The sequence below is a fragment of the Culex pipiens genome, chromosome 2 (assembly GCF_016801865.2).
Source record: "Culex pipiens pallens isolate TS chromosome 2, TS_CPP_V2, whole genome shotgun sequence".
NCBI lineage: Eukaryota > Metazoa > Arthropoda > Insecta > Diptera > Culicidae > Culex > Culex pipiens.
In genome coordinates, this window is record NC_068938.1 from 18,416,851 (window position 1) to 18,428,964 (window position 12,114).

General features: G+C 39.2%; 2 protein-coding genes across 2 annotated transcripts; both read left to right on the forward strand.

The window, feature by feature from the left end:
• The first annotated feature begins 4,455 nt into the window (after positions 1-4,455).
• Positions 4,456-6,540, forward strand: LOC120432439 (uncharacterized). Its single transcript, XM_039597657.2, has 2 exons — positions 4,456-4,876; positions 5,066-6,540. Exons 1-2 carry the CDS (start codon positions 4,554-4,556, stop codon positions 6,447-6,449), a joined length of 1,707 nt encoding a protein of 568 aa, XP_039453591.1. The 5' UTR covers positions 4,456-4,553; the 3' UTR covers positions 6,450-6,540.
• A 4,077-nt stretch (positions 6,541-10,617) lies between these two features.
• Positions 10,618-11,557, forward strand: LOC120432434 (acireductone dioxygenase). Its single transcript, XM_039597652.2, has 2 exons — positions 10,618-10,881; positions 10,955-11,557. Exons 1-2 carry the CDS (start codon positions 10,759-10,761, stop codon positions 11,381-11,383), a joined length of 552 nt encoding a protein of 183 aa, XP_039453586.1. The 5' UTR covers positions 10,618-10,758; the 3' UTR covers positions 11,384-11,557.
• The last annotated feature ends 557 nt before the right edge of the window (positions 11,558-12,114 follow it).

Sequence of the window (12,114 nt, forward strand, 5' to 3'; positions counted from 1 at the left end):
TGTAAGTCCGTGCACCGTAAAATGCATCTCGATTTTCTCCGGACTGGCTTAACCGATTTGGACCGTTCTGGTCCCATTCCATCCGTCTTGGGGTCCCACAAGACCCTAGTTTATATTAAGAAGTTTTGTAAAGTACTTCAAAAGTTAAGGTAAAAACAAAAGATTTTAACAAAAGTTCAGAAGATTTAAAAAAAAGTGGTTTTTGTAAGATAACCCGTCATTTTATACATTTTTATAATTTAAAAAACTTTTCCAATGAGCCTAAAACATCGAAGATCTGACAACCCTATCAAAAGCTATGAGCACTTAAGTGTTGTTTATACATTCTTTTGGAGACGGATCTCAGATATTTCGATGGAAACGATGTCCGGATCATTTCGCGACCTATAGAGGAAAAAATCGTGACGTCAGAAATGGAATCACTCAAAGTTCATTTTGTGAGTGACTTTAACAGTTTGGCCTTATTTGACAGCTACTTTGTCCCCAGTTTTCTGTTGGAGAGAAAAGGAGGCGAATTAGGTTTTACGCCGACTCGGTTTTGAGGTTAGAAATTTGACAGCTTGGCTGCACTGTTTACATTTTTTGCACGTGTGTCTCTGTAAAAATGTGTGTGCGTGTGCGCTCGTGACGTCACGCTGTAAAACCTAATACTTTATGAAAATCATACCTGTCAAAATTCCTAGCCTCAAAATTTTGTCGCGAGTGGCTTTTCTCCTCTATCGTTGGATGCATAATCAAGAAACCTACTCAACGAGTTCAAAAAACTAAAGATCTGACACCCTTATCGAGTTATGAGTATATGAAATTTTATTTAAGGGACATTTTTATTTTACCAAAAATAAAACTATATTAATGCGAGGAAGGCATCAGCCACCTTACGGTGGACTAAGTAACGTTTTTTCTTATATTAGTTTTTTTAATGACATACTATTTTTTTACAATATGCTATATTTTATTGAAAATACTCGAATTTTCATAATTTGCAATGTGAGTATCAAACGATACGGAATATCGCATGCATTTTCAATGTTTTACTCAAATGTTATCAAAATACCGCATTTTTTAAAATATACTAAATTTATCATATTTGGCAATATGGGCAAATAACGAAGCGAAATTTTGTATTTTAATTCTCTTATATTAATGTTTTTTTAAAATGAAATACTAAACATTTTACAAAATACTGTATATTTGTTATTTGCAATGTGGGTATCAAACAAATTAAAATTTTGGATGCATTTTCACTGTTTTCGAGTTTGTTTAGTGTTTTGTGTGTGAGTTTTGTTAAAAATTTAGTATTTCTTTTGAAAAACTCAGTGAAAATGCAGGGAAAATTTCGAATCGTCTGATATACAGCAAATATATACTGCAAAAAATACGGTATTTTGTGATAATTTCAGTATTTCACAAAAAAAAACAATCAAAAGTGAAAAAGCATACAAAATTTTACTTCGTTTGATACCCATATTGTAAATTATGAATATTCAAGTATTTTTAAAAAATACAGTATTTTGTGAAATTTTTAGTATTTTATGCAAAAAAAAACCCTAATTAAAGTGAAAAAGCATTCGAAATTTCGCAACGTTTGATACCCATAATTGCAAATTGTGAATATTTTAGTATATTCGATAAAATACGGTATTTTGTGATTTTTTAAGGTACTCATCCCACATATTCAGAACAGTTTACCGACCGATGTTCAAAAAATCATGTAATTTCGATCATTGAACATAATGATTTGCCTTCGTGTGAAAGCTTTTTTGTGATCTTTCGATTGATGTATCGACTGACTCTAAATGTCTACTTTTTTATCAAGTTTTTAAAGAAAAAAATTCGCCCTTGAAATCCACAAATTCGGGACACTTTTTTCTTACGGAAGTAAACAAACTTTGGTTTCCGCCAGTAAAACATATTTTTTACAAAATAGTGGTTTCACACACTGAAACCAATGAAACCCAAGCTTAGCATTGTTTTATACATGGTCTGGCATTTTTGTGTGTGAAAATATCAGTGAAATTCAGGTGTTACACAGTTGTGGGAAGCACAATAACATCCAACAATTTTGGGACAGGAATTTTTTAAGCACTGTTTCGCTGCTCTGGATACAATATACCCTTCAAAAGCAGTTTTTTAGACATTTTATTCTTTATATGAGAGAAAATTTTAAATCTCCTAAAATACTAGTAGAATGCACAAAAAAAAACACTGAATGATTGATTTAAAAGTGTTTTATATTAAAATCCACGATCCATTTCTTCCTATCGCTTGCATCTTTTTAATATTCCTCCAAAATTAAATTCCCCAGTCCCACATTCTCTCTATGCGCCATTGTTAATCACCGAATTCGAAAATTGCATCGAACTCGTCGTCGTGGTTGTCGTCATCGCCACACACACAAACACTCCCCGCGCACCGTTGGGTGGCAAATAATGCGTTTTATGCTCTCTTGCCCACCTGCCTCTTCTTCCTACATGGTCCTCTCCACTGCCCTTCCACCTTCCCATTTAAAACCTCCATCTCCACCTCTCGTCGCAAGGCTCGTCGTTATTTATGCTGCCTTTCTGTTAAGTCACACACCAAACCCAACTCCGCGAGCTTCCGTGTGAGGTCAATCCGGAGTGTGGGGTGGTGCGCGGAACATGGTGCGTGGAGGGTTGGAGAATGAGGTGGTTCACACACACACTTTTCACCCCCGCAATTCCCACCACTTCCCCGGTTTCGTTTCCCTTCCCCACCAGCGGAACTATGGCAGGCAAATTTTGGGGAAAGAAAAAAAAACTGTCCATCGCTCCCATTTTTAGAAGTTCCCTTCCTCGCTTTTACCTTCAACTTGTTCCTCCTGCTTCCAAATCTGGTTCTCCTCCTCCTCCTTCTGCTGGTTCTAGCAATTCCTCTTGGATAATGACAGAATTTGCGTGTGTATCTTTTCGGTTTTCCTCAATCACCAAATACTAACTTTTATCAGTTTTTAAAAATCCGTTTTCCACCACTTTCCCCCCACGATCCGGCCCGACAAACAGTCGCAAACGGTGCTCGGCAGCGGGACGCACACTTTGCCACCGGTTTCCACTTCCGGCGACCGAATGACCACCGTGAAAATCCGCGAAAACCCGTCGCTCACTTTTCGGGTTCACTGTTTTCCTTTCTTTCGCGACGACGACGACGTTTGCACAGACATTTCGTGAAAAGTAGATGGCGACGCGCGACGACGACGACGATGATGACGGTTCTCTTTCAGGGGTGGAATCGATGATTGATTTTCGCGGGGCAGCCAAATAAAAAAAAAATACCGAAATTTTCAACTCAACTTTTGCGGACCAATTCCGTTGGACTTTGTCACGTTGCCTGCTTCAATCGCTGCGCAAGGTGATCGCGCGTAGCATTTCAGTATTTTTACGCACTTTATCTCAACTTTTGCACCGGAAAAATGCAACAAATTGGACGCGGCAGTCATAACATCATCACCACCACCACGCACACCAAATTCCGGAGTGATGATGGCACCGCGCGCGATGATCGATAAGCGTTTGTTGACACTTGACCGGGCGGTGTTGTTTTGGGTAAGGGCTACCCAAATTTAGAGTAGAAATGTGTGAAGTGGAATGACAGCAACACGTTCACGCAAGATAACTTCAAATATGGGTTAATTGGGTACTAAAGCCCTATGTCAATTGGGTACTAAAGCCCTATGCAAATTTTTATGTACAACGGTAAAAAAACGATTAAAAACCAATTCTGATCACTTTTTTTCATTTTTATGCATAAATTTTTTTTTGACAAGACAACATTTTTTCGCTGGATCAACTATGGTCCCCTTGGAACGAGCTGTCAAATAGGAGCTTTTCTGTCAAGAAGGACCGCGAGGTTATTTTTTCAAAATTGATTTAAAAATCCATTTTAAACTCTTTGTGGTCGTATAAAGGGTCATTGTACTCAGAAAAATAAGCTTTATCGCTGTAAACAATAATATCAGCAATCTAAGCTTCATTTTAGTACCCAATTTTTATGTACAGCGATAAAAAACACGATTAAAACCTATTTCTGATCACTTTTTTTTTTCATTTTTTCGATGGATCAACTATGGTCCCCTTGGAACGAGCTGTCAAGTAGGACCTTTTCTGTCAAGAAGGGCCGTGAAGTTAATTTTTTGAAATTAAAAATCCATTTCAAATCCTTTGCGGTCGTTCAAAGGGTCATTGTACTCAGAAAAACAAGCTTTATCTTTGTGAACAATAATATCACAAATTTAAGCTTAATTTTAGGACCCAATTATCGTAATTTTTTGTCATTCAAGGTTTGAAATCATGTAAAATTTATATTTAAAGTAAATAAAATTTGAAACATGTTTTTTTTTCCAAAGATTCCAAAAATAAAAATATGCAAATTTCTCACCCATACCGTGATGGGCTTGCCGTCGGCTGGTATGCCTTCATATTTGCCCCCAGCAGTGGAGATGCCCTAAATCTAATGAATAAAGTTAAATAACAAAGTTTGTATTCAGTTTAATTTACTAGTTTCATAAAACAAGCTGAAACTTCCAGACCCGCTTAGCAATGAATAGTGCCGCAGTGAAGAGTGGACCCGGCCCGGAAACGGTTGCGCATCTCCAGAGCACTTTTAGCCGGAACATGAAAAGTGGCGGCGAGTTGGATCTCGACGCTGACGCCCTAGAGCTGATAAAGTTCGTTGAAACTCACGGGCAGCTGGACAAAACCCCGGAACTGACCAAGAGCTACGCCCCAGCAGCCGAGCATCGCAGCGCCGGAAACCGTCTGTACCGGGAGAGGAAACTTAACCAGGCCTTGGTGCTGTACAACGAGAGCATCTGCCATGCGGAGGCGGGCTCGGACCAGCTGGCCATGGGCTACGCGAATCGGTAATGGATAAATGCTGGAGCAACATTTGAAAGGGGCGGTACGACATTGCTCTTACGGCCTTTCGTCCCATTTAAACGCGTGTAATGAAAGGCCGTAAGAGCAATGTCGTACCGCCCCTTTCAAATGTTGCTCCAGAATGGTTGTTCGGTCATGGTGAAGGTAACGTCTGGAACTTTGAAATTTTACAGATCGGCCGTTTATTTCGAGCAAGGCGAGTACGAGTTTGCCCTGTACAACATCGATCTGGCCAAGAGGAACAACTACCCTGAACAACTGATGCCGAAACTGTTGGCCCGGGAACTCAATTGTCAGCAGCAAATTGCAGCAGGCCGCTCCAAGCCAACGGTGCCGCACCCACGGATGAACATCAACGTGGACATCAACCCGGAGATTCCCTTCTTGGCCAGTGGAATCGGCATGAACTATGAGGCCAAGTTTGGCAGAGGGTTGATCGCGCAAAAGGACTTCAACCCGGGCGACATACTTTTGGACGAGAAGGTCGTACTGTGTGGATTGGAGTGTGATTTAATCTATCAAAGCTGCAGCCAATGCAGCGGCGAGTTCGGATACAGTTTGATCCCATGTCCCGGGTGTCCGCTAGCCATGTTCTGCAGTAAGGAGTGCCAGGAAACGAACTGGAAGCTGTACCACCGTTTTGAGTGTGGGGTGGCGTCGAAGCTTTGCTGCATTTCATTCACCTGGGGAATGATCATTCCGAGATTCTTCTTCTACGGGTTAACGCAATTTGGCGATGATCTGCAAGCGATGATGGACTACTGCGAACAAGAACACGCCACTGCACCCAATCCGTTGGAAAGAACTCTTAACCAGCTGGAAGTGTTCAAGTTTATACACAACGCCAAGCCGCACTTCAATCGCAAGTTCGACAGTTACTTAAAAGTGATTGTCGTCTTCTATTACGTAGTATTTCTGATGAATCCTCTCGTACGATCGATAATCCACACAGAAAGCCACGAACGGTTCTTCCTGCGATCACTTTTGGCGTATTCTCGTCTGCTCGGCAGCCTGCTAGCGTCAACGGTTTTCTTCAAAGTTTACCCCCAGGGTTATACGGCAGGTACGGTTTCGCTCATCGGCAGCATCTGCAATCATTCGTGTGACCCTGCCGTGAACACGGTCATCCATTCCGGCCGAGTCAAGATGGTAGTTCTACGACCTATCCGCAAAGGGGAGCAAATATTCACAACCTACGGAACAAGCTGGTGGGAGCCCGGTGAGGATCGCTCCCTTGACTACAAGTGCCGCTGTGTTGTGTGCGATCGCGGCCCGGCAGGCCGAAAGTGGCACTCGCTGATGATGCGGCCGTTTCCCCTGAAGGAACTGAAGAACGTCCAGCGGATGAGGTACGTTTTGGACAGCGAGGAGACCAACAATGCAGCAAAGCTTAATGCTCTTCAGCAGCTGATTAAACGGTACGCCCATTTGCATCCACAGAAGAATCTGGGAGATATCTTGCGCGTTTACGACAGTCTGCTGAATGATGCTGTTTTTGCTGAGAATGAAGCTTTGGCTCGTGCTAGATTGTATGCTGCATGTGCTGCTTCTATATAATTTACTCGTCCAAAAATTGTATTTGTATAAGTGAACACTATTTGCGAGCAATTAAATTGTTATCTTTGAAATAAATCTATACTAAATTTGAACTCTTAAAAAATTTGTTCGCCTGTATCTAATCTAATCTAATCTAATCGAACACAAACGCAGCCAGTCCGAAGAAAGCATCCGGGATGAACTTATGGTTAGATTACGCCTCAAGTTCCTTCTTGTCATTATTAATGATTGCAGTACTTTCGAGATCCCCCGAAGTGTATTACACTCATTAAAGCGGCCCGGCCTACTGCGTTGCATTAACCGCATGAGACAGATTCTATGAACGGAACCCACATTTCATAGAATCATCAGGGGAAGAAGAAGCCGTGGACATACCGTACCAACCGGTTCGAGTTATTTATAGATTATAATGGTGTGTGGTGTGTAGGGGAATCGTTGGGGAAGGGATTGTTGTATTATACAGTAAATGACCTTGTGACATTAATTCACCACTACGGATTAATTCACTCAAGGGTTGTAAACCCCTCGGTGGTCATATGGCTAGAGGATCTGACTACCAATCCAAAGGTGTGAGTTCGAATCCCACCTGATTCCGATCGTTTTTTTTTTTGTTCATTTTCAAAGTTCAATTATAGTCGAAAATTTCAAGGAGACCGATGGGGAATCGAACCCTGTACCTTCCGCTTATGAGGCGGGAGCCGTAGCCATTAAGCATCTTAAAAAATTTGTTCGCCTGTATCTGTTTTTTAATTTAGAAAACAACACAACGCCAAATCTATTCTTTTAAATACTACATTAAGTTATCGTAGTTTTTGGTGAACTTATGCGTGTGAGTGTTATTTACAGTCCGCTCAATCGAAAACCGTCCACCTCTAGGTCCACCTCGCGCACGTAATACATGCGCACGTAAATAACACTATCGAGAAATTAAAAGTGAGAATGTGTGCGTGCAACATGGAGTTAAACTTTTCGAAGTGCCGTGGTAAACTTCATAGGCAATCAAACGTCAAAATTACCCCCCACTAGGGGGCGCTGAAACTTGGGGTGATGTTTTCATTATAACCCACAGCGAGTAAATTGATTTGAAATTTGAAATTGTTTTATTTCATCATAAAATCGACATTAATAGCAAATTATGGGTCTCCTACGAAAGGCAGAATCTCAAAAGGCCGAATCCCGTAAGGCCGAAATTCAAAAGGCCAAATTACTCGAAAGGCAGAATTCTCATAAGGCCGAATCCCAAAAGGCCGAATGCTCAAAAGGCCGAATCTCATAAGGCAAACCGCGCCCAAAAAGGCGGAAACGCATTCCAAACTTCGTTTGTAATGCGTTTCCGCCTTTTTGGGCGCGGTTTGCTTTTATAATTTTTTTAAACCATAGTTTATGTAATAAACCAGGGGTGCCCAACCTTTTGGCCCTGCGGGCCAGATCTGATTTTTCTGAAGCAGTGGCGGGCCGGAATTAATATTTGATAAAAGTTGAAAAAGTAAACACATTTTTCAATTTTCTTATGATTGGGGTCTTTTAAAGCAAATACATAAAAGAACTAGTGTTGCAAATATGATACCTTGATTTTAAAAATGAAAAACAAATATATTATTCAAAAATGTGCTTATTTGACTTATTTTAATTTTTGCTTGTTTAAAATTGTATCCAGGTTTTTAAGCGAAGATGGCGTTCGAATGGTGAACATCCGAATTGTCAAAATCGCGCAGTAGCACCAACATTAGAAAACAAATGTGGCTGTCATGCCATGGAACACTTTTTTCGGAATATTGGTACCACTGCGTGATTTTGACATTTCGGACGTTCACCATTTGAACGCCATCTTCGCTTAAAAACCTGGATAGATATTGTTTTTGACGATTGCAATTAAATACCTTGATATTTTTTTATAAAAAAAAACATTCAAATTTCAATGATCGTTGCAATTTTTTGAAGTTTTTGATACATTTTTCAATATTTTAAAAATATTTCCAGCGATCTATTTTCAGTATGAATAATTTGATTTTTAAGCTTATTATCACTAAAAAGTTGTTCTGGAAAAATACATTAGTTTTGCTTACTTATTTATTAAAAAAAAGAAATTAGAAAAAAAACTACAAATTGAAATTTACACAGTCAAAACTGAAAGAAATAACATTTAGTCTCTTTTTGTAAATTTTAAGACAACAATCCAAGTTTTTTCATAAATTTCACAATTTTACGAAATGGATAATTTTGTTTTCCTGCACAATTTTTCAGTTAAAAAATATCAATATAAAAATTATAAGAATTAAATTCAAACATGAAGAATGTTCTTATAGTATGTCAAAATTTGATCTCAAGCTTATTTTTTTAATTCAGACAAAATTTTTATTTATTTAATACTTTATGAACAGCCGGTCATAGAAATATTTTAAAAAGCCGTCGCGGGCCGGATGAAATGGCTTCAAGGGCCGGATCCGGCCCGCGGGCCGGAAGTTGGGCAGGCCTGTAATAGAGGAGAAAAGCAACTCGCGATAAAATTTTGAGGCTAGGAATTTTGACAGGTATGATTTTCATAAAGTATTCGCCTCCTTTTCTCTCCCACAGAAAACCTGGGAACGAGGTAGCTGTCAAACTAGGCCAAAATGTTAAAGTCACTCACAAAATGAACTTTGAGTGATTTGAGTTCATTTCTGACGTCACGATTTTCTCCTCTATAAACATTGGTTTCGAAAAAAAGAAGGCATAACTTTCTAGCATTGCTGCTAACTAAATATTCAAATCTTGACTTTTTTTTGATAAGGTCCTATAAACAAATGTAAACATTGAGTGTATCCCTTTCACATCTTATGTCAAAGTCCATCGGAGTAAGCGGGATACACTCAATGTTTACATTTGTTTATAGGACCTTATAAAAAAAAAGTCAAGAAATATTCTATTTATTTGCCGCAAAAAAAAAAATGTATTTATTTGAATTCATTTATGTACTTGGTGACAATGATCAAATTTCGGTTATCGTCACCATAATTCAATCAACAACAAAATAGAAACACTTTTGAAATGCTTTAATTCATTCTAATCTACTCATTTGTATGCATTGTAACAATATGATCGGTAAAGAAAAACAGAACGTACTCATTATGTACTTATTTCGCTTAAATTAAAAAAAAGAACTCAGTTCATTAGTTTACTGTATCTTTGAACATCATGATCAATGAAAATCGTGAAAATATGAACAAAATTCTGAATTCCATAATCATTCTGCCTTTTGAGACATTCGGCCTTTTGAGACGTTTTGCCTTCTGAGCAAAAGACAAAATTCAGCCTTTTGAATTTCGGCCTTCTGAGATTCTGCCTTTTGAGTTTCAGCCTTTTGAGGCAATCCCCAAATAAATTATGCCATTTTCAGGTAAGAAATAAATAGCTTAATTGATATAAACGAAAATATTTTTGTGATGGCCGATTTAACCTGTTCATTATCTGATTCAATATAAGGGAATGTTTTAATCAACCAAAATCTAACTAATCAATTGAGAATGTAGATTATTCAAGTGGACAAATATTTTTTAAAGTCACTTCTACCATCAAAGCAAAGCTCTGCTTGAAAAATGGTAAATATAATGATTTTAAAAATTAGCAATCTAACCTCATTCTCGCGTTTTCAATCCGGATCACAGAATTTTCAATGAAAAAGGCAACTTAGCAAAAAAATCAAAAAGTCAGTCGATAGAACTTTTTATTTCTTACCTCCTGTTAACTTTATTTTTTTCCATAAGATCAATTTTCTTTTAAAAAACCTTAAAATAATTTTCACTCCCCTTTGCACTTATCGCGCAAAAACGTAAACGTAACCTTGCACCAAAGTTCTCCTACTCGAATGTAGATGGCGAATCGTGTTTTTAGCTTTGGTTTTGGGGGCCTATAGCAACGATAGCAACTTCACAAAAAGTTTAACTCCATGTTGCAGATTTGACAGCTCGATAGATTACTTTTTACCTGGCCTATATATGACCTATATCGAATGATCGTGTACTTACGTTTGACGTTTACCTCTTTTCCGTTCCAAATATATGATCGTACACTCACACACTACGAAGAATTCATTCAAACATTCATTCATAGTACATAACTGTTGTCGTAGTATATTTACACACTGTTAACGTTTGTACATAAAGCTTTGTGGCAGTCGTGGTAAAAAGGCATTTAAATTTCTAATGGTGAGCACTTGACGGAACAGATAACAACAGAATAATTTGGAGCCATATAATTCCATTCAACTAGCGTTCAGCCAGACATTCTGTGCCGCTAATCTCAATCCGAATTTGTGCGATTAGGAGCAAACATGGTGCGTGCTTGGTTTATGGACAACGAGGACACCGACCAGCGGCTGGAGCACCACCTGAATCCGCCGGAATTCCTCACCCTGGACCAGTTGTTCACCAGTACCGGTGTCGAATACTTCAAGGTAATGAAAAGACAAAAAAACTCGATCTTTCCAGAACTAACCGGTTTCCCCTTTCCTTCCCCAAACAACACAGATCAACGTTCCGACCTTCGACAGCGACGGTGTCCTGGAGGGAATCCGCAAGAAGCGCGGTTACAGCTACGAGGACGAAATCACCTGCTCCAAGGACTGTCTGCCGGACTACGAGAACAAGCTGAAGAGCTTCTTCACGGAACATCTGCATACGGACGAGGAGATTCGGTTCGTGGTGGACGGTTCCGGATACTTTGACGTGCGCCACGGTAAGGACGACCGCTGGGTGCGGATCGAGGTCGTGGCGGGAGATATGATTGTGATTCCGTCCGGGATCTACCATCGGTTCACGCTGGACAGCAAGAATTATATTAAGGCCAAGCGATATTTCGTCGGGGAGCCAGTTTGGCTGCCATATAATCGACCAGCGGACGATATGGAGGCCAGGAAGGATTATCTGCACCGGCTGGAGACGGGATTTGCCGCGTAGGTGGGCTCGGAGGGGGTTGCAAAGGCATATGATTGAAGTGGGATGAGTGCCTTATTGATATTTCGGGTTTTGATAATCAATTTTGAAAATGTCTTGGAATTAAATTGGAATGTTTACAGAAATGGAATTAATGTGCCTTCAAAACCATAAGTAATAAATTTGATAAAATTTGTATGTAACTTATTTTTTAAATTCAAATTAAATTTAAAATTAGTTAATAATATCACATACCTTGATCGCTAATGAAAACCTATCCACTGTTTTGCCTTCCTCACCTTACTGAGGAAAGACTATAAAATCACTCGTAAAATGAACTTCTTAATCCGACTCGGTAGACCCACCTTCACGTATACCTATCGACTCATAATCAAATTCTGAGCAAATGTCTGTGCGTGTGTCTGGATGTGAGTCAGCGCACAAAAAAAATGGACTCAATTATCTCCGGACTGGCTGAACCGATTTGGACTGTATTGATCTTATTAGATCCGACTTGGAGTCCAATGAGACCCTAGTTAGTATTATGAAGTTTAGAAAAGTACTTCAAAAGTAATCCTAAAAAAAACGGTTTTGGCTAAAGTTCGGAAGATTGTAAAAAGGGTGGTTTTGTAAGAAAACCCGTCTTGTTATATATATTTTAGCAAGATATTTGAAAGTCCTTAGCAATGAGCCTAAATAATCGAAGATCTGACAACCCTATCAAAAGTTATTAGCACTTAAGTGTTATTTATACC

Coding starts and splice junctions, on each gene's coding strand:
- LOC120432439 (XM_039597657.2), top strand. CDS start 4,554: ATGAATAGTGCCGCAGTGAAGAGTGGACCCGGCCCGGAAACGGTTGCG. Junction 4,877..5,065: donor GCCATGGGCTACGCGAATCG/GTAATGGATAAA, acceptor GAAATTTTACAG/ATCGGCCGTTTATTTCGAGC.
- LOC120432434 (XM_039597652.2), top strand. CDS start 10,759: ATGGTGCGTGCTTGGTTTATGGACAACGAGGACACCGACCAGCGGCTG. Junction 10,882..10,954: donor CCGGTGTCGAATACTTCAAG/GTAATGAAAAGA, acceptor CAAACAACACAG/ATCAACGTTCCGACCTTCGA.